Raw genomic sequence first — 21,020 nt, 5'->3', positions numbered from 1 at the left:
ATTAGCCAAATCACCTGCCGAGGTTATTTAAAGTCAAACAATTTTGGCGTGTTTGACACACGGTCAACTGGTCAAACAAAGACGTTCTCCCATAGCGTTTGAAACGCAGCATCTCGTTCCCGCTTTTTTAGGGAACAAGGTTACAGCCAAGTAACCTTAAACGTTTCACATATTGTCTTATTGTTTAAATTGAGCTGAAATGCCTAATAGACTTTTTAATAGCATGTTCCATTTTGTCACAGTTTCCTCACAGACGTTTTCATAGCTTTAAGATCTGTGTCTGAATTAGATATAAGAAAATAAAGTGTGACAACTGACCCCGGTCACGTCTATAAATGATGTGAAAAAAACCATGTGATGAAACAGAGACAATGCCATCAGTTTCCCAAAATAAGGAGTTTAATCGTGTCTAGTGTTCATCGTCAGTATTCAACATCACAAAGGAACACTATTGTTATATTGATTAAATTTGTTAAATTACTTATTAACGCATGTGTTATAGTCATCTGTATAGCTTCAATGTAACTTCAAATCAAATTACAAAAGTGAGTTTTCATGATCATTTCCACCAGTAATAAATAATAAAGATACTGGGATCTTAAATCAACTCAGTGAAAAGTGTTGGCTTTACAGACAGACCAGTGCCAAAACACAGCGGACATACAATTTGTTTGTGAAACATCTGTTTGTCCAGAAAAGAAGTGCCTACCATTCCTACCAGAGGTGCAAACATCAAATACACATTCTACATCACAGATACTTATTGCACAACTATAAAATGTTTTCCTCAAGTCCTTCAGAGAAAACGCAGAGCGACTGCAGCGAGCAGGATAAGAGCAGCTGAGAGAGGAAAGAGGAATAAGAGTGTTATTTAGATTTAGAGTTTTGTTGCATTTGTAAATGAGTGAAATAAAACCGCACATGAGAACTTCAGAGCTGTTTACTGACCTTGACTGAAGAGCGAGGTGCTGCCACTTTTTGTGGTTGTTGAAGCCGTTGTGATGGTTGTAGGTTTGGTAGGCATGATGGTTGGATTTGTGACACTAGAAGAATTAACATCAGCCAGTTTTACAGAAACAGAGGAGCCGAATGCGCTCTTCGGGTCGCCAATAAGAACAGAGCCTTTAAATAAAAAAAAGGAAATGATCACACTCAGCTTCAATCGTCTTCATTTCTTTTGGTATATTGTTCACTTTCAGTACATTTCAAAATCAAACACCTACCATTGAGTGAACCTGTAAAGACATCAATGAATGTACCAGATGTTGTATTAGCAGAGTTGCTGTTGTTGAATGTTGTGATGTTGATGCCAAAGTTGCTTAGAGCTTCAGTGTAGTTTGAATTGATGGGGATGGTGAAAGTACACTGAATAAAACTCGGCGATTTAAGACGGTACTGGATGTTGCTTACACTGTTGGGCTGTGAAAATAGAGAGAAACAATATACAACTTTATATTATCTGGAAATATACTGTAAAAACATCAACTTTCTTTCAAATCAAATTAATTTATAGATATCAAGTCATTGGAATTTATTTAAATTAAAAAATATGAGGTTTTACAAAATGCATCTAGATTTTTAAAGTCAGTTTAATTCAATAAAAAAATTAGAGATGTAGCGATAGTCAATGTGATATCTGCTGAATCTGATTCTGAAGACTATTTCTTAATGTTATTCATTTATATAATATTTATTCAAACTGGTGATGTTTCTTAACAGAACAAATTCATTGCATATCCCCATGACAGGATATATCGTCTCTGACCAACAGCTGTTTTGAACTATCAATAGTCTGAACATATGCTTTTATCGACTAATACCGATTATTTGCCGATATATCGGTGCATCTCTAAATTAAATTCAAATGACTTGTAAAGCCATTCAGCCTTTTTACAGTATGCTTCATACACTGGAAAACTTTGCTGTAGTTTTGCAGCAGGTTTGCCAGAAACTTACTGTAGATTTAATATACAATTCTGCTTTAAACATAAACCTATGTTCCACATGTTTTCTTTCATAAAACAATATTAAATATCTGAGGTCACTTTACTTGTTTTACTTGTTAATTTAAGAAGTTTCAAATGCTTTTACTAAAAAACAAGACAGAAATTGTTAGGAAGAATGTTATTTTTTGCAGTATTGTTCTGGTGATCCCACTGTCTTCTTGCTCATTTTGAATCTCAGAAGTGTTTCATTTTTGATTAAAGTAAAGTTGAACTCAAATTGAAAACAGTCCTAATCGGAAAGTTATTAAATCTACAGCAAGTTACTGGCAAAACTACAGCAAGGTTTGACAGTGTGTACATAAAAATAAAATACATCTATTTTAAAAGTAACTTAAGGACTAAGGAACAAAGCTCAAAAGATATGATCAGAAATGTCTTACTAATTCTGTTAGCACCAGCGTATTGTTGGAGAATTTACTGGTTTGGAAGAAGAACGTGCTGTTGTTATTGCCACAGACAAAGACAATATTGGATCCCTGTGCATAAAAGACAAAGAAATGTTATGAAGAAAAGAAATGATTCTTGAAAACTTTTGGGAGAGATGTAGATGAACAAACATTTCTCAGTTATGTATATACAGTGGGAGGATTTCCAGTTAGACTTGATTTAGTCCTCTTTATTTACATGACTCTCAGCCTTTTAACTCTTTCAGGTTTGTTTTGCCAACTGTTTGCATGCCTATTTCTTTAAATAAAGAAAACAATAAACATAATTGTAATGAAATCTTCTTTATCTGACGGTATGTGTGCCAGGTAAGATAGACAGGTTTTTCCAGTTTAAACCATCCCGTGATCTTGGCGATAACACTGATGTGACACTTTTCAACACAGTTGGCAAAAGCAACTTAAAGCTCAAACAGAAGGAGTTTGTGTCCAACGTTTAGCTGTTTAGTTACCTGAGACACATTGGACTGAAGTCCGGCTGCAACGGCGATGTAACCGGTGGAGTTACCGCTGAGCTCTATGGTCAGACTCAAATCTGTGATGTTGATTCTCGTAGAGACGAAGAAGCACTCGGAGGCGCCTGAAGGGTCACATTGCTTCGGTTTTTCCACACACAATTTGGTTTTTCCACAGTCACTGCGGGTGAAGTTGTTCTAGCAGAAAGAAACACCAGAAACATCTCAAGTCTATTGTTAAAACCAACACCCTTTCCATTACAATACCATCAAGCTTCTAAATAATTGTGACAGATCTCGGATTGAACACCTGCAATAAAAATAGTAATGAAAGAGATTCTTACATCTGTCGGGCTCCCATTAGCCTTGATGTACGGCACAGCAGAGGCGATCACAAACGCCACCAAACACACCAGTCTGACGTCCATGTCTGTGGACAAAATGATATACATTTAATTACATTAAAGAATGATAAAGTTTTCTTTGAGAATGAAACTTTGATACATTAATTGTAACGTAAATAGATTATCACAAAAACAGAAGAAAATTCATCTGATCTGCCATATTTTTCTTAAGATGTAATTTTGTATTATGTGAAAGAATGTTTTGTATTCCTGATAACTAAAAGAACTAAAACTAAATTTCTCTAAATTGATTTACAAAGCATTCGTCATTTTATTCTTATGGAAAAAATGAAGATGTTCTTAAGAAAAGATTTGTGAACATTTTTATGACTTATCATTTATCTTAACAACAGTTTCGTGAATCCATCCCCTGGTTACAAAAACGTGAAAATAAATCTAAAGACAAAATGTGATTTATAATTAACACCACAGTTAGAACTAAAGGCAGATAAAAACTAAATAAAGCGTAATTATTGAGCAGTGAATGTACTAAAATAAACAAAATTCATCAGTTAAATTAAACAATTAAAAACATGCATCAAACTACACAGAGAGAGAGAGAGAGAGAGAGAGAGAGAGAGAGAGAGAGAGAGAGAGAAAGAATTAACCTCTATGCAAATCATAGGCAGTTATGTTTCTTTTACCTTCTTTTTTTTGGAGATACGTCGACCTTCACACTCCTGGGCAATATGTAAAGGTTGAAAGCAAACCTGCCTACTTATGTCTCAGACACGATTCAATCTTTCCTCAAGCGCAGTATCAGTGGTCACGCCCAGCACTTTGGGGAATGATGACAGGGTGAGAAAATAGGTTTGACGTAATGGATCGACTGAAATATAAAGAGCTGTGTAACCTCATTGTTTCATTGATAATACCATTGGTACATACATGTATTACTTGGATTGGATAATGTTGCATTGTAAATAGTTATTTTATTGTTCGCACTAATGGCTTCTGTACCACACCATCCCTTTTTTTTGTGCGGGAGCACCTGTTTTATTCTCAGACGGTGTACAACATCTATATCCCCTAAAAACAGACATTATTCTACCAGAAGCAAAATAAAATGGTTTTGTTTTGTTTATCTTATCCATTTGTATAAAATGGCAATCCTATTTAGGTGACAATGCAAAATTGGCAACAACATTCTTGTGTAATGATAATCTCTCTTTACTGTAAGGTCTACACGCCATGCGTCAATTTCAACATCAGTCAAAGAATGTTGTTTTCGTGAAGTTTAGGATGAGATTTCTTTAGGAAATGTCTGATGAGGTATTTGGGGACAAACAGTTCCAACATTCTGGCACATTTCAACCCGTGTTTGGCACAGATGCCAATGATATGAGCATTCCTTTAACAGGCTGACAGAATGACATCGTGTGAAGTTCACATTGCCAAGAAACTTAATGATTCAAATAATTATTTATGTTATTTTGGAACGTTCAGCATTTAGGACCTGAGACTGTGAAACTGTGCCAGATGCTTCCATCATCAAAGTTCAAAGCCGGGATGATGATGATGATTATAACACAATGTTTTTTGCAACAGAAAATAAATAGGCTCAGCACCAATTTCCCCTTGCGTTTTCTTGTTTACTCAACTTTTGATCCTTTTCTTAGTAATAACAATAAAGAAAGCAAATTGAAATCACTGGACAACAAGCAAATGTGTGAGTCCACCCAACCCAAAATATGATGTTTTCTTATATTATTTGTATTACATTATAAACACGATCTAACATAATTCCAATTCCAGTAACTGCTCGAATCCTCTTTCAGAGATAGAAGCACAGGATCACGCACTTAGACATCAACAGCAGAAACACAAACATTCATCGACAATCATGAAACATTGTTCATCAAAAATAACAAGGAATTCAAGTAACATTCTTTACAAAGAATGGAGGAAACACATTATTAAAATCATCAGCTTCGGGGAATGAAATACAAATACAAAAGGTGCCTGTCACATCATGTGTGATGGGTCAAAACAACTTTTAGAAATGGCTAAACAGATGAACAATTCAAAGAATCGTGTGAAATCACAGCCAAACTAAAATCAAATGATCGATTTACAATCGTGCCAAATGGATGCCAAATCGCTCAACTTGGAACGTTTATTTAACAACCCAATTTTAAAGGTTTCAAGTCTGTAGACAAAATACTACGGCTCATTACGGTGAACATGGTCTGGTTTAGGTAATGTTTTGTCTTGAATCTGTCCATTCATATTCATTTCTGCTAAAGTTGATGTTCGGTTCATTTAACCTTTTCCAAAAGTGACTCCAGTGCTTATTTGTTTTCAGTATACGTGGGTTCCCAAAGCCATGACTTCTTGCAGGATTCCTTTTTTTCACAGTTGGTTGAGCCAATGATGCTGCATGACGCTGGTCTATATTTAATGCAAACAGACATGTGTTTGGAAACTGCACCGTGTTCAGACTTTTCTGAGAAAGGAACTTCTTTCCTCTCACTATATACTTAGAATAACTTCTTGAATGATTATTGCCGAGTGTTTACTGTATGTTCAGTTTTTTTGTTTGTTCCTCTTTTACTTCCTCTAGATGTGGGTTTTCCACGAATGCTCCTCCCAACTTCCATTAATCAGACAAACACAGAGTCTTGACTCCAACCTCGACACGCATTACAGGTTGAGCATGTGCTGTAATGATGCTTAAACTCACACAGCGACATTGTGATGGCGCCACAAAGCAGAACAGAACAAAAAGAGATTTAGGGTTTAAACATACAATTAGTCTACTATGACAAGAGAAAGTATTTCTTTGCTTCTGTTTTCTCCTCTGACTCCTAATTCTCTGTTTATTTTGCTATCTGTGCAAATTGGACATCACGACACAAGCAGATATTGATTCTCATAGTCAGTAATACAACATTTGCTCAAAAAAATGATACGATTGCGATTTGATTCAACGGCGTATCAGTCAATATCATTCATTTCATTTATGCACAATACAACTTGCGGTGAGATATATGTCTGGTCAATTATACTGTACAAGTAGTAGAGCAAAAGGAAAGGAGGTACAAAATGAATGAATTATAATTAAAATATTTTTATTTAAAGAATATAACAATAAGAGTCCGAATATAACATGTTATCTAAATAGAATATACATGTATAGAACAGGATAAAGAGAAATCTAAGTCAAATTAGATTTAAGAATACTAGAATGATATAAATGATATGTACATATATATATACAGCCTTGGGAAAAATTAAATCACCATTTCAGGTTGTGTTAGGTTAAACTACTAACAATATTTATCTCAAATTTCAAATACAAACATTATTTCTGTTTGTATTTATTCGCAGAAAATGAAAACTGGAGAAACAGGTGAAAATAACAAGAAGACTTTGAATACTGCGAAGAAAACATTCACCTTTAAGCAATACAACCGTCTCTACATGTTTTTAGGAGAAGTTCAATAATGATCTTTTTATGTGATTACCTTGATTGATATCACAGTCTCGTCTTGCTGTCAGTCTTTCACATTGCTGTCCGAGGACTTTGTCACTCCTGAGGTTTAATTTTGTTGAAATTCAACGGACACTGGACTGAAACGGCCACAATACATCTAGAGATGCTCATTAAATGAACATTTGGAATGGTCTCTTCCTTTTTTCCCCTGGCTGTATATACAATACATCTTGAGCACCGTGCTGTTGATCACACCTTGTTTTATTACACACCTTTACTTTTATTCGTTGACTCATCGGCGCCTTTCTTTCTAGTCGCCTCTTCTTTTACGCTTTTGTTGATTTGCCAAACCTTTCGGTCAAGTTTCTCCTCCAACTGATCAAGTTCTTGTTCCAGCTGAGCCAGTTTCATGGGATCCCGATCGTCATCCTCCTCCTCTACCTCACCCTGCTTGTCATATTCTTCCACTTCAATCCCGTCCATGGTCTTCTGAAGTTGGGTCTTAACTTTGTTCAGCTCCAACAGGCCGTGCTGAAGTTCCTGGCACACTTCTCGGATCTTGGAAGCGAATTTGGTTTTGGCGCCTTTGCGCAGTTCGTTGGAGTCTTTGGCGAAAAAGAAGACATCCAGGGCCAGGAAGAGCGCAGACACGACCCCGGTGGTGACGCTGATGGCTTTGGCAGCTTGAGCAGCCCCTCCAGCCACGCCCAGAACTTTCACCGTGCCGATAAGCTTTTCTGTGTTTATCAGGAGCGCTTTACCTGCTCGTCCCCCTTCCTTCACCACGTGTTTTATGTTGCGCTGGAGGCTCGAGTTGGCAAGACTCTCGAAGTATTCCTTAAAGTTCCATTCCTGTAACGTGTTAATTCCTTCCTACATACAAAGCATACAAAACAGCAAACAAGGCACATTAACACGACAATGACAAGCAGGAAACGCTTCAACACATCCCGCTTAACACACCTGCATGAATTCCAGACAATCCTTGATGTCGCCGATCTCATTCTGGTAGTCCTGGATCATCTTCTCCACCTTCTTGCGGTCCATCTTGGATTGAACCGCGTCGGTGATGTTAGCCGTTGCTGAGGTGATGCTTCCAGCTGTTGCCACGCTGATACCCACCGCCGTCACGATGGTGGACGTCCCAAAGGTGAACGGGGCCAAGATGAGGCCGGTAATGGTGGCTATTCCCCCCGCCACGCTAGCCAACCCTCCACCGACGGCCGCGCTCACAGTCTTCTTGTGAAAGCTGTCGGCGGTGTCCGCCAGGGCGAGCAACTCCACAACCCGACGTTGCAGGGATGCTCCGCGCTGGTTGAATAGACTGACGAAGAGACGAGCCGCCATGAATACTCTGTCCGCCGCCGCCTCCACCGCTCTGACATACAGAAACGATAGGGAGGTTGTCAGACGTAATGGTACGTTCGTAGGTTTAGATTCAACTCGAGTTATTTTGACCCCTTTGGTTTCACATTTACTCACAGCTCATCCTTCTGAAAATGTGCAGCTTCGTTCCATTCACTCCATCCTTTCAAACAAAAAGCACTTGTAAACATTTATAATTAATTCATATCACAGAAATATCGATATATCAAATTATAGATACATATGCAAACATATTGTATTCACTATCGTCTCGGTTACGTATGTAACCTCCGTTCCCTGATGGAGGGAACGACACGTTGTGTCGAACCGACAGATGGGGTTTGACTTGAGAACCTATCATCTTCTGACAACGTGCCCTTCCCCTGTCAGAGGAATCGGCCAGGGGGGAGTTGTCGTCAAGAGCATTAGCTCCAAGAACCAAGTCCGGTTGGGCCAGTAAGGCGCAACTACTCAGACTTGATGCTCCTCTTCCCTGACCTTGCACAGGACCTGTGCAATGAGGCTCACTGGGGGGAAAGCGTACTTCCGCTTGTCCCGCGGCCAGCTGTGCGCTAGGGTATCCGTGCCGAGGAGGCCCTCGGTCAGGGAGTACCAAAGCAGGCAATGGGTGGTGTCCAGGGAGGCAAACAGGTCCACCTGCGCCTGGCCGAACTGCACCCAAATGAGCTGAACTGCGCGGGGGTGGAGTCGCCAGTCTCTCCGAGGCGTTGACTGACGAGAGAGCACATCGGCTGTCTGGTTCAGGTCGCCTTGGATGTGTGTGGCAAGCAGGGACTTCGTCACCTGTTGACTCCACAGGAGGAGGTGTCGCGCGAGTTGCGTTAACTGCCATGAGCGAACGCCACCCTGGCGTTCGCTACGGCAGTAGTCCTGTCCGACCTGCCAGCACCTACTGCCAGGGGCGCAAGTAGAACAGCTAACAACTCTTGGCAATTGAATGCCAGAGCAGGCGGGGGCCCGTCCACAGACCCGATACTGCATGCCCGTTGCACACCGCACCCCAACCCTGCGAGGAGGCGTCTGTTGACACCATGACTTGCCTCGAGACCTGCCCGAGAGGGACTCCGGCCCGTAAAAAAAGGTAATTGAAGACCAGGGGGTTAGGATGCGACGGCAGAGAGGCGTGATGACGATATGCCTGCTGCCTGTGTGCCACGCTCTCCAGGGAACTCGTCTCTGTAGCCAGTGCTGGAGCGGTCTCATGTGCATCAACCCGAGGGGGACCCCCCCCGCCGAGGATGCCATGTGCCCCAGGAGCCTCTGAAATAATTTCAGGGGGACCGCTGGTTGCTGTCTGAGAAGGCTCAAAAAGTTCAGCACTGACTGTGCGCGCTCTAGGGTGAGTTGTGCCGTCATGGAGACAGAGTCCAGTTCCATACCGAGAAAAAAGGGAGCTCTGCACCCGGGAGAGCTGGCTCTTCTCTCGGTTGACCCGTAATCCCAATCAGTCGAGGTGCCGGAGCACCAAGTCCCTGTGTGTACACAACAGATCTCACGAGTGTGCCAAGATAAGCCAGTCGTCTAGAAATTGGAGTACCCGCACACCGCTCTCCCTGAGGGAAGCTAGGGCGGCTTCCACGATCTTCGTAAAGGCCCGTGGAGACAGGCCGAATGGGAGGACCCTGTACTGATATGCCCGTCCCTCGAAAGCGAACTCTCACAGCCGGAAGGCAAGGTTGAGCCAGAGGTGCCTCTCCCGGGCCACCATCTTCGTCGCCCCGGAGTGCGAGGTCGCTGGTGGCGCAGAGTTCCTGCATTACCTTTGGGTCGGTCTTCCCTCGTGTAACTCTTTCACTGATGGACCTGCAGGACGGCCATGGTGTGAAGAGCGGGGGCAGCCTGGTCCGCGGCACTGCAAGCTCCCGAGACCGGGGTGCCGAGAACCCCCAAGCCGCGGACGGAAGGCTAGATCGGCCCCCTCAGGTGGCCGGCGTCTGCAGCACAATTGTACTGCGACGTCACGCGCCACCCGGGGTACGTCGACGTAGCCCCTAGCTGCCCCCCCCATTCGAGGGAAGAGAAAGTGACAGAGTCAGTCTGACGGAAAACGCGCCGAAAAGGGGGCGTTCCCAATTTTTCCCAAGCTCCTCATGCACCTCGGGGACAAAAAGGCACCGGGGCTGGGCGCACCTTAGAGTCGAGGTGGTGGCAGGCTCTTAAAAGAACACAGCCACCCGTGACTGCAACGTCTGAATAGCCATCCGCCCGCAGTGCAGGCAGGACTTATCCACAACGGCTGCCTCAGCGTGTTGGACCCCCAAGCACGTGAGGCAGACATCGTGTCCCTCCCCCTCCTCAATGAGTGTGTTGCACCCGTGAGGACAGCGAGACATGCTGCGCTGTAGAAATTTGCTCTTTTAGAGAGAAAAACACCTCCGGAACCAAATTTCATTCGCCAATTTCATTGGCCTTTTCAAAATAGTCAGAAGATGATAGGTTCTCAAGTCAAACCCCATCTGTCGGTTCGACACAACGTCGAGAGACCGACAGAAAGGGAAAGATTTGTTCCGGTGGCAACAACATAAACATTAACATTTAGTTATTTAGCAGACGCTTTTATCCAAAGCGACTTACAAAGAGTTCAGGGAGCAATAAGCCATGTTCCATAAACAAACGTTATGTGGCCCAAACTTAAAAGATGCTGCCATCATTTACATATTTTTGAGTTGTTCCAAAATTGTATAAATGTCTTGGTTCTGATGAACACAGAGAAAGATATTTGGAAGAACGCTTATAACAAGACAGATCTCAACACCCATTGACTCCAATAGTAGGAAAAATACAATGATGGTCAAAAGTTCCCCAGAACTGTTTGCTGTCTCACATCAACCGAACAAAAAAAGACAAAGTATTTTTCCTACATGGGAAACAGTGGGTGTTGAGATCTGTCGGGTTACAAGCATTCTTCCAAATATATTTCTCTGTGTTCATCACAACAAAGACATTTATACAAAACTCGAAGGTGAGTAAATGATGACAGCATTTTCATTTTTGGGTGAAGTATCCCTTTCATTTAATACAATTAGCATACAATAAAACATGAATATTTTATATAAAATAAATGTTTATATTACTAACCCCTAGCCATACCGATAAAAAACACAGAGCGGAGGTTAAGGGCCAGGCGCATGCGTCTCATGAAACTGTCTGTTTACTCTATACAGTATCATTTCTGTGTAATCTGTTTTCTTAAGAATAGTAGTTCTGTATGTCCTGAATATAATTGTCATTCTGTTAGTCTTTTGGTTCTGCTGTGTTCTTTTTTTTTTATTTTTGAGAGGGGGGGCATTACTCCGAGGGTAAAATATGAATTTCCATAAATAACAACACGCATACATTAGTACTTGAAACAAGTAACAAAAATGAAGTTTGAACAAGCTTGAACTACTTTTAAGCATTGAAAACTACACAACCAACATACATGTTTTACATTTGTTTGTGATCGTAGACGGTTCATCTTTCACACTCGTATGCTTGCATGCAAATCTCCGTGTATCGACTATACTGAACATTGTGTAAATTTAACATATTTTTTATTCAAATCATTACAAAAACCATTCAGTTAAGATATGCACACATAACATTTTGAGTAAAGGAAATGCAAAACAGGAACAACCCGATGCACAGTCAACCCATTGTGTCCCATCTTACCATCAACAGTCTTCCACCAGTCTATCAGATCATCATCCTGTGGAGACAAAGACAAGGCTAAAACCAGCTAATTCAACCACATTACCCAATCCCAGAAGCAGACATGAACCTCGTCCATCTCTATGGGCTGTTCATCTGTTGGATAGGCAGCGATCTCCACCGGCACGACCTCAAACGTGCACTCCTAAACATGCATGCAGACATTACGCTACAGTTATGTATTATATGTTGACAGACCATTGAACAGTTATGTAATATGTGACATAGAAATGTAAAAGTTTCATTATATGTGAATTGAGTGTTTAATTCACTCGTATGAGGTCTCACCCCGGTGGTTTGTAAATGCTGCGTTTCCATTGGCTCGCTAATAGCATCTTCATCATCTGAACCCTGTACACATTGACGCATGAGTTCTTTTCATGTTAACAGAGGCAAAAATATTCATGTTAAACTACCTGGGTGCTAGAAGAGAGCTTGGATGTTGTTGGCAGTGTTTTCTTTACTCTGAATGAAACCACCTGAAAAGATTGCAAGAACAAAATGAGCAAAACTCCAACACAGAATCTCAAGATTTTCACCATCAGAAGAGAGAATTATACAAAGGCACGTATTCACAGACAAGGCTTAGACTAGCCCCGGACTAAAATAAATGTGTGACATTATATATGATTAGAAATATCTTAAAATATATCAGTGGCATTGTTTTATCTCGAGATGCACACCAGTAATGTATTCTTAGAGGTATTTATATACAAGCGACGTAAATATCTTAATTTAACTGAGGCATAGTCCTGGCTTAAGCTAAGCCGTGTCTGTGAAACCGGGCCTAAATGCATAAAGTACATGCTTTAGTTTTCTACAAAAATTAAGAGATCACTCCAAATTTGTCTGTATACATGTCTTGTGGCCGTAACATTAGTACAGATATGATTCTTTGCAGTATTCCAGGTCTGAACATACTTTGCTATGAAAACAGATAAATGTTCATTAATGCAAACAAAACCGCATTTGTAGTTGGAATTTGGGAGACATGTTGTCTGCAGTTCAATTGTATGGATGAAACTAAATGAATTATGAAAATTGTGCCTTCTGAAAATCTTACAAATAATTGTCCAGTTTTCCAGAGGCTGAATATGGCCTACAATAAAAAAAACAAGACAGTACCCGCACAGCTGTGTTTTTCATGCCTGGTAGCGTTTATGAAATCTGGGCACTTATTTAGGCCCAGACCCAACAGTATGACTAAATCCGTGCATGTTCCGCCCCGTTACTATGAATAAAATCTATATTGAGCAAGGCCACAGTTAAAGACGACAGAAGGAGGTGACGAAGGTCATGATGGCCATGACATAAAGTTGGTATAACAACCCTTAGTTGTTATTAAATGCACTGCAACCCTCTGCCTTGCGTTATTTTACATTTGTCTGAAATATGATTTCCTAGTTCACTGCTTTGCTAGAGATATTTTGGTGTGCTCTTATTTTTGCTTTTCCGTAAGAGCATCATTTTGGTTCATTTTCATTTTCTTAAAAATGTTTGACATCAGTTTTAAAGTATAATTTTACTATATCTCACTTTTCGAAGCATCGTTTTTGGACCATTTTTCCAGTTCTTTGAATTGATGTAAATGCAATGGCCTTTGACCATATTATTGTAAGGTAATATTTTAGTATCATTTTCTTATTTTACTTTATTTCTCTAAAGAAGCATCATTCCAAAAGCTTATTTTACACCAAGCCTTTTTGGAAGTATCAGTCAGTTTGCCGATTTATGAATTATCATTTCAATTTAACCTTTTTCAGAAAATCATTTTATCTCTCAAGTGTATCATTTTTAAGACATTATTGGAACTGTTGATTTATGGAGCGGCTGTGTAAGATCTACCTTTCAATGAACAAGTGTTGAAGTGTTTCTTTTCAGAACATTTGTGTTTGTGAGTGTTTCAGATTTTGGTTAAAGGACTGACAACACCTGAATTAAGCAGTATACGCTGAACCCTTTAATGCTTCAACTATTATAGATTATTAAACTCGTATTTGAATGTTTTTGGTGTTTGAATTTTTCATTTGAATATTTCTATCTTGTGTTTCATCTTTGTTCATGGCTGAAGGTGTGGCCGCCCCACCTATGAAACAAGAGTAGCCATTGAAACTCAAATGCAAACTTTTGCTTTAGTGAGGGGAATAGCATATGTTGATGCTGAAGGAACAACCATTAAGTGAAGAAAGAAAAAACTGGTACTTGAGTCAGCTAGAAAAACCAAACATAAAGTCTGCTCAAGGGGAGTGGCCATACGATCAGTGGGCGAAATGGGGGAGACGTTACGAAATCTACACAGCAATATCACCAGTGTTAAAAAAGGTCAAAATAACTCTCACAGTCTACATATAATCCACACTTTGAGAGTGTGGATTATATGTACACTGTGAGTGTTAATTCGATTTTTTTAACACTGGTGATTTTACTGTGTAACTTTTACACTCATGTGAATTAAATCTTTGTGCTTTTGAATCTTAACTATTTATTTTATTTTTCATAATTTTTCTTTTATGGCAGATCCTAGCAAAAGATTTGGAAAAAAAATATATAGGCTATATAAGCAGTGTAGAGGTAGAGTTAAAGCGTTTTGTATACATTTTTGGAACGGATCGCTTATTGCTTCCTGAACTGGATACTGAATTTAGATAAAGTGTATATGTAAAAGAGTCATTGTTTAGGGATACAGCAGGTGTGAATAGGAGTAAATAAATATTAGTATTTTGGAACAGGTGGAACAGGTTTGTTAACTGGATAATTGTGAGTAAGTCAAGGTCAACTTCATTTATAAAGCGCTTTTTACAATTTACATTGTTACAAAGCAGCTGTACAAGAAAACATATTGACTATAAGTAAAACATATAAGGTTATCAAAAAAGGTGAAAACACAGAAGACAGACACAGAGATTCAGACACACCCTCACACAACACACACGTACAAACGCTCACAGACAGACACGCACAGGTGCCATCGCCATGAACCACACACCCAAGATAAGGAGATAGAAACACAGGTCAAATATTAAACATACTACAAATTCCCATATGCAGTGTTAGTTAAATAAAACTTTAAAATTCTAGTGTGATTCGTGTCTTGAAAGATTTTTCTCTAACGTGAAGAGAACGAAAGAACCACATGAGAACCAAAGCGCGAGTCAGTTCGTGTGTCAGTATGTAAGGGAAGGTAAGGGCTAATAAAGAATTATGAACCAAAAAAAAGAAATGATTTGCTAAAACATGGAAGAAGATGAGGAAATTGTCAATGTATGTCCAGCCGAGCATGACAAGTGTGTTTACACTTCTGTGAGCATGAAGCCAGGAAGTGATTGTGACTTAGAGATAAAGAGAGAGAGGTTGAATTGTGTGTGTGTGTGTGTGCGTGCGTGCGTGCGTGCGTGCGTGTGCGTGTGCTTGTGTGTGTGTGTGTGTGTGCGTGGGTGCGTGCGCGTGTGCGCGTGTTTGTGTGTGTGTGTGTGTGTGTGTTTGTGTGTGTGTGTGTGTGTGTGTGCGTGTGGTGTGCGTGTGTGCGTGTGGTGTGCGCGTGTGTATATGAGATGGGTCGGATTTGGACACAAATCAAGGCAAAGGAAGAGAAAGCGTTGTTTTCTTTGATATAAATATGTTCTGCAGCCCTCATCTAGTAATCCTTATGCTCAAAATAATAATGAAACATCTATAATGTACGTTTCTGAGAGGTGAACCGTCTAAACCTCACATCACATGTAAACCAACAGAATTACAAACATGACACTGTATTAAGTGCTTACAGGCACACTAATGTTATTTGTTGGAAAAGTTCAACTAATAAATAAATATATGATGTTGATGTTTGCTCTGTTTATGTTTAGTTAGGGAGGCAGTGTATAATTGTTTTTTTCTTTTGTAATTGTATATTTTCTTTTGGAAGTGCAGTAGTAAAGCCTTTAAAAGCCGGATAGGCAGGCAGGTTGTTATTTTGGCATATAATCCCTTCAAAGTCTTTCAATTCACTGAACTACAATCAACATTGTTGATAATATCACAGTCACTATGCGTATATGTGCATTTGTTGTTAACCATTTTCAGACATTGAGAGAGGCCGACTACATGAACGAGTTTTGTGGCGTCAACGTAGAATTGTAAAAACTGGGCAGATCTCCCAGAATGCTTTGCTTCTATAATAGTCCGTGCCACAGTAGGCAGATTTAACTTGGCCTGGATTTATGACATGACCCTAATGGCCTTATGATAAAAACCTTGATGCGTATGAAGCCCTGATACTGAATGTATGAGTTTCTTTTGTTCGATTTTTGGGACAAAGCTTGCTTTTAGATTAGTTATTCAACTCTTGGCTCTTTTCATATTTTGACAATATATAAGGATATATGACTGAAAGAACTGTTGTGTGTGTGCTCACGGGAGGGGACCGGCGGCCACATCAACACCGCAGAACTTCAATCGAAACGACTTTGTTTGCTGTGGGAGCAGCAATGTTTAAAAACAATGACACAGCAGGACAGCGGGGAACCGACCTTTTGGGAAAGATGCCAAGAAAGTAATGTTCTACGATCTACGGGGAGAGAGACAGTACTTTCATCGCACGGCAGTGCTGCTTGGGATGTCCAGATGTGCTACAGGCTCTGATGGAGAAGTGGAAGATGTTTACAGGCGGTTGTGTGGATATCTGATAAGCTGGAGACACTGGACTGGGCTGTGTGCCCTTGCTTCAACTACATGGATGATAGGGGCCATTCATCATACCACATCCATCATGTGCGCTGCGGAGAAACCCAAGAAGAGGATTGCTCAACTTTCTACGGGACAGTCCTGTGCCGACAAATCATTGTGTATGGACATGCGTATGCGCATTCCAGAGAATGACGCTGATGGACATATTATCTACGAAGGAATAAAAAAATCACTTTGCTTACTGAGACTTTGATAAAAAAGACGGGGTTGAATCTGAGACTTTTAATTGTTACTAGATTAAGAAATGTATTTGTGATTATTTTACTATTGTGCATTGGGCTGGATATAACCATATTAATATCAGATTTTAATGTACACATTATCAGATAATAATTACAATGATTCTGTTGCCAATGTGGAGGAAAATGGTCTTTGGACCCGATAAATATTGAGAGGTGTAAAATAAGACGTTATACGAGGTACGAGATATGAGATGAGAAAAGCTTTTTACTTATCTAGCTTGGAAAACAATATGAGTATTAAAAAGTTTTGGTCACCGATGATGAATCGCATACGCTACGTTATGTTTATGAGCACTTGTATACCATATATTATGATTCACATATTTTATTCCTGTAAGTTATTTAATTGTTAATTAACTGTGATAACAATCATGTGAGACGGTGTTTGACGTATTTCATGTCTTTATGTTTTTATGTATCTATTGCTTTTTCACGCCTGGTAGTGTTTGTGAAATCTGGGCACTTTTTTAGGCCCGACCCTACAGTATGACCAAATCCGGGCATGTTCTGCCCCGTTACTATGAATAAAATCTACATTTACATTTAGGCATTTGGCAGATGCTTTTATCCAAAGCAACTTAAATTGCATTATCCTATACATTTATACACAGGTATCTACAATCCCCTGGGATCCAACACACAACCTTGGGTTGTTGACGCAATGCTCTTACCACTGAGATACAGGAAAGCTATGAAATCTATATTGAGCAAGGCCAAAGTTAAAGATGAGAGAAGGAGGTGAAGAAGGAGAAACAGGTCATGATGGCCATGACATAAAGTTGGTAGATAAGAGAAGGATTGGTTGATAAAATAAGGTGTAAAATGATGTAAACCCCTTGCAAGGTTTGTATAAATGTTGATGTGCATTTGTCAGACGTCTCACTACTTTGTTGGCTCGAGCAATAAAGTTTGAAATCTCTTGACACCTGGATCTTCTTTATTTGTGAAATCTTTCCGACGTTTCTAGACTGATTTTCCTCAACAGGCACTGCGATCGATTCTTAACCAACGGAGCGAACACTTGATTCAATCGTTCTGAAATCCACTTCAGATGATTTCTTTTTGTGGGTATTGCTCATGTATATGTAACCACTGGGATTCTTTCTAAACTTTGTGAAGTACCTTTTCAACGGCCACGTCCTGACTCCAGTCCATAAACTCACCGTGTTCCCTCAGAGGATCCTGTTTTCAGAAAACACTACATTATTATGAATGTTATGGTGTAAACAGGCTTAAACACTCTTGGGGAAGGGGGTTACGTTACCGTCTCCACAGGGAAGCGTAATGCTGGTTTTGGGGAAGTGCGAAGCGTGCCGCTCAGCTTCCCGAAGTTATCCTGAACAAAAGGCAAGAGAATTTGTTTATACCAGTTTGGCTTTGGATTAAAATAACAATGTTTTGAAGGCAGATGAAATACAGTTGAGCACCTTGGAGTTGTTGTTTGGGACACATAAGAGGTCATCATTACAGGTCAGCAGTTTTATGTGTAACGGTGGGCTGTCCTAAAACAGAAAAGCTTGACGCTACTGTGTATTGTGTGCAGAGTGACAGTGACGTGAAAGCTTCAAGGAGAAATACAAGTATAAGACCAGTCGTCTTTGTTTGCGTATGTGTACCTCTCCTGAAGTGAATTTAGGTCCTCCAGGAAATGTTTTGCCAAAATCAAACACGTTACTGTCCTCCTAAAGAAGAAGAAAACAGAACGGGAGCTAGACACCATTACGTGAAATGACCAATGGGATTTCTGCCGTTTGCGTCATTAGGGTTTAATATCAGAGAGCCACAGATTTGAACTTTATGTGACTCCTTTGAAAAGTCTAAAGACGTCTAAAATATGTTCCTTTGTTATCACATACTGTACATTTACACATTGATTTTGTGTTGTTAACAGTTTACCTTGATGGTTTTGTGTTTTGATTGGTTGCTATTGCTGGATGAGTGTCCATTTCGTTCTACCTGTTAAGAAAGAGAGATAGAAACACACTTGGAATTTAAACCCAAAAAACAATGCTTATTGTGACATATCATCAAAACGTATCTCTTATGAAACAAATTAAAATTCATCTCCACAGGCAAAAATGTTGCTTGATCATGCGATTTCTCTACTGAAGGTTTGGATAAACAGTCGCGAGGAAGTTTCTTTTCGCCCCCTGCTGGTAAAATATGGTTGTGTTGTAATGTGCAAACCAAAATGACAACAAATCACTAATCACAGTGTCATCAAATACACATATTTAGCGTAACCCGTGTTGGGGGAATGCTTCTTTAAGGGATGGTCATATGACATCACTCTTAATAAGCATTCTTAATATTTGTCACATAACATTTGTGATATGAATGTTAAATCTTTACATTTACATTACATTTACTCATTTAGGAGACGCTTTTATCCAAAGCGACTTACAGATGAGGTAAACAATGGAAGTGATTGGGAGAACATAATAAGAAAACTGCTCTTTGATACGTCTACAAAGCATTTCAACATAAATGACACAATTTCACTGCATTTCATCAATACATCAACTCCACACAATACAAAATCTTCAGTTACTTGAATATGTTGTTGTAAGTTTGTAAGATCATGTATGATTATGCTTTAATTGGATAACAACAATTTAATAAATAATTTCAATGAAATGAAACTATAGATACACTTGGGAACTGACCTTGGTTTTGCTGATCTCCGACACACGCATGTGCTCATCCTAGTAAAACACACAACGTTCAGGCATTGCAAATGTGGAAGAGCACACAAAGAGGGACTGGTTACAAAATAACAAAAATGAACTTGATTATCTTGAATGTTTCCAGTTCTTATGTGCTCACCTCAGATGAGTGTTTTGCTTTGTCTGGAAGCCTGAACATTAAATCCGCTTTCTGCTACGGCACGGAGAAAACATTCATGAAAACATACATGAAACACAGGGAATGTAAAAAACATGCATGGCTAAATATTACCGTATTAACCCTGTACTGTGGCCACGATGATGAGATTGAGGCCGTTTACACGAGACCGTTTTCACTTAAAATGTAAAAAAATGCTGCGTTTTGGATGTCCATTTACACGGTCCAAAGTGCAACTTTCTGAAAACCATGACGTGCATGCTTATAATGAGCACAGTAGCACGAGTATAGCCAAAACCATTGACATATATATATATATATATATATATATATATATATATTAACTAGACGCCTCATTGACCGCCATATTGGTAGGGGCAAAAGGCAACTACAAAGACATACGAGTGAATGGCGGAGCTGTAGTTTTCTGGATAAAAACACAACATCGTTTTAATGTCTCTGCTAATTTCAATACTTTTCAATTTACGTGGCACACAATCATGTTGGCGCCATTCAAAGATGGTTATAGACATGAACATTTATTTATTGTTATTTATTGTGCATACTTCAGCGTTTTTATCCGTTTTCCTGGATCCGTGTAAATGCAGACCGGTTTGATAACGCCGTCATGTGTACGTTGAACAAAGGAAAAACGTTTCTGTTTTCATCGTGTAAACGTGGCCTGTTTGGTGAAAGATCAAACAGAAAACAGTAAAGTCTGATGAAGAGCATTTGTGCTCAAAACATTAGGTGTATATACAACTCTTAATTAGTTTTTTTGGTCGAGCACCCACTTGAGGTTGATGTGCGTGCTTTTGACTTCTTTTTGTACACACTTTTAAGGATAATCGCTCAACTCCACATATCATTTTATGCATTTTTTACACCGTCCTTCAGAAGTACCTTAGGGATAGAAAACACTTTGTGAGGTGGTCTCTGAACTGTCTGAACTACACTTCAGTCCTGTGAGGGAAGAACCTCTCATGATCTCATACAACACACACACTTTAAAACCGCTGGGTTATTTTCAACTCAATTTTCAATTGGGTCAAAAAGGAACAAACCCAACCATTGAGTTAAATGAACCCAGCGAATGGTTTATATGGGTTGAAACAACCTAGCATAGGTTCATTTACGTCCCTTTTTGACCCAATGCTGCGTTGAAAATAACCCAGCGTTTCAGAGTGCATTAACCTACAAAACAAGCTTTGCAGTCACTTGACATATTACAAAAGTTCATAATACAGATCGTAATGTCCTTATAAATGGAAAAGTAATTTAGGATAAAACAAATAAAGATGTTTTATGAAAAAAAGAGAGTTATTCCAAGAGGAAAATGTTGCTGGAACGCTATCATTAATGATATAGGAGAAAGGCATGGTTGCTAGC

The 21,020-nt window shown here is 39.6% G+C and overlaps 2 protein-coding genes across 2 annotated transcripts; both read right to left on the bottom strand.

The window, feature by feature from the left end:
• Nucleotides 1–191: 191 nt before the first annotated feature.
• Nucleotides 192–4,093, bottom strand: LOC306892165 (uncharacterized protein). The gene is made up of 7 exons (XM_079453038.1): nucleotides 3,953–4,093; nucleotides 3,249–3,334; nucleotides 2,902–3,102; nucleotides 2,387–2,482; nucleotides 1,224–1,419; nucleotides 949–1,122; nucleotides 192–840 (listed from the first exon to the last, which is right to left on the bottom strand). The coding sequence occupies exons 2-7, from the start codon at nucleotides 3,330–3,332 to the stop codon at nucleotides 797–799; spliced, it is 795 nt and encodes a 264-aa protein (XP_079309164.1). The 5' UTR covers nucleotides 3,333–3,334; nucleotides 3,953–4,093; the 3' UTR covers nucleotides 192–796.
• Nucleotides 4,094–6,365: 2,272 nt separating this feature from the next.
• apold1a (apolipoprotein L domain containing 1a) lies at nucleotides 6,366–20,242 on the bottom strand. Its single transcript, XM_079453026.1, has 15 exons — nucleotides 20,198–20,242; nucleotides 19,614–19,664; nucleotides 19,454–19,492; nucleotides 18,684–18,743; nucleotides 18,404–18,469; nucleotides 18,215–18,289; nucleotides 18,052–18,123; nucleotides 17,910–17,969; nucleotides 12,237–12,299; nucleotides 12,109–12,171; nucleotides 11,891–11,965; nucleotides 11,782–11,818; nucleotides 8,227–8,272; nucleotides 7,708–8,122; nucleotides 6,366–7,617 (listed from the first exon to the last, which is right to left on the bottom strand). The coding sequence occupies exons 2-15, from the start codon at nucleotides 19,650–19,652 to the stop codon at nucleotides 7,009–7,011; spliced, it is 1,719 nt and encodes a 572-aa protein (XP_079309152.1). The 5' UTR covers nucleotides 19,653–19,664; nucleotides 20,198–20,242; the 3' UTR covers nucleotides 6,366–7,008.
• Between the last annotated feature and the right edge of the window lie 778 nt (nucleotides 20,243–21,020).

The sequence above is a fragment of the Barbatula barbatula genome (genome assembly GCF_947034865.1).
Source record: "Barbatula barbatula genome assembly, chromosome: 3".
In the NCBI taxonomy this organism is placed as follows: domain Eukaryota; kingdom Metazoa; phylum Chordata; class Actinopteri; order Cypriniformes; family Nemacheilidae; genus Barbatula; species Barbatula barbatula.
Note: the sequence above shows the minus strand (reverse complement) of the source record. Positions and strands in the feature narration are given on the sequence as shown.

What these genes read in the sequence shown, in the direction of transcription:
- LOC306892165 (XM_079453038.1), bottom strand. Translation starts at nt 3,332, where the DNA reads ATGGACGTCAGACTGGTGTGTTTGGTGGCGTTTGTGATCGCCTCTGCT. An exon ending in CTTTACAGGTTCACTCAATG is followed by an intron (nt 1,123 to 1,223) that starts GTAGGTGTTTGA and finishes TTTTATTTAAAG; the next exon opens with GCTCTGTTCTTATTGGCGAC. An exon ending in CACCTCGCTCTTCAGTCAAG is followed by an intron (nt 841 to 948) that starts GTCAGTAAACAG and finishes TTCCTCTCTCAG; the next exon opens with CTGCTCTTATCCTGCTCGCT.
- apold1a (XM_079453026.1), bottom strand. Translation starts at nt 19,652, where the DNA reads ATGTTCAGGCTTCCAGACAAAGCAAAACACTCATCTGAG. An exon ending in TACGCTTCCCTGTGGAGACG is followed by an intron (nt 17,970 to 18,051) that starts GTAACGTAACCC and finishes TTCTGAAAACAG; the next exon opens with GATCCTCTGAGGGAACACGG. An exon ending in AGCATTTACAAACCACCGGG is followed by an intron (nt 11,966 to 12,108) that starts GTGAGACCTCAT and finishes ATGCATGTTTAG; the next exon opens with GAGTGCACGTTTGAGGTCGT.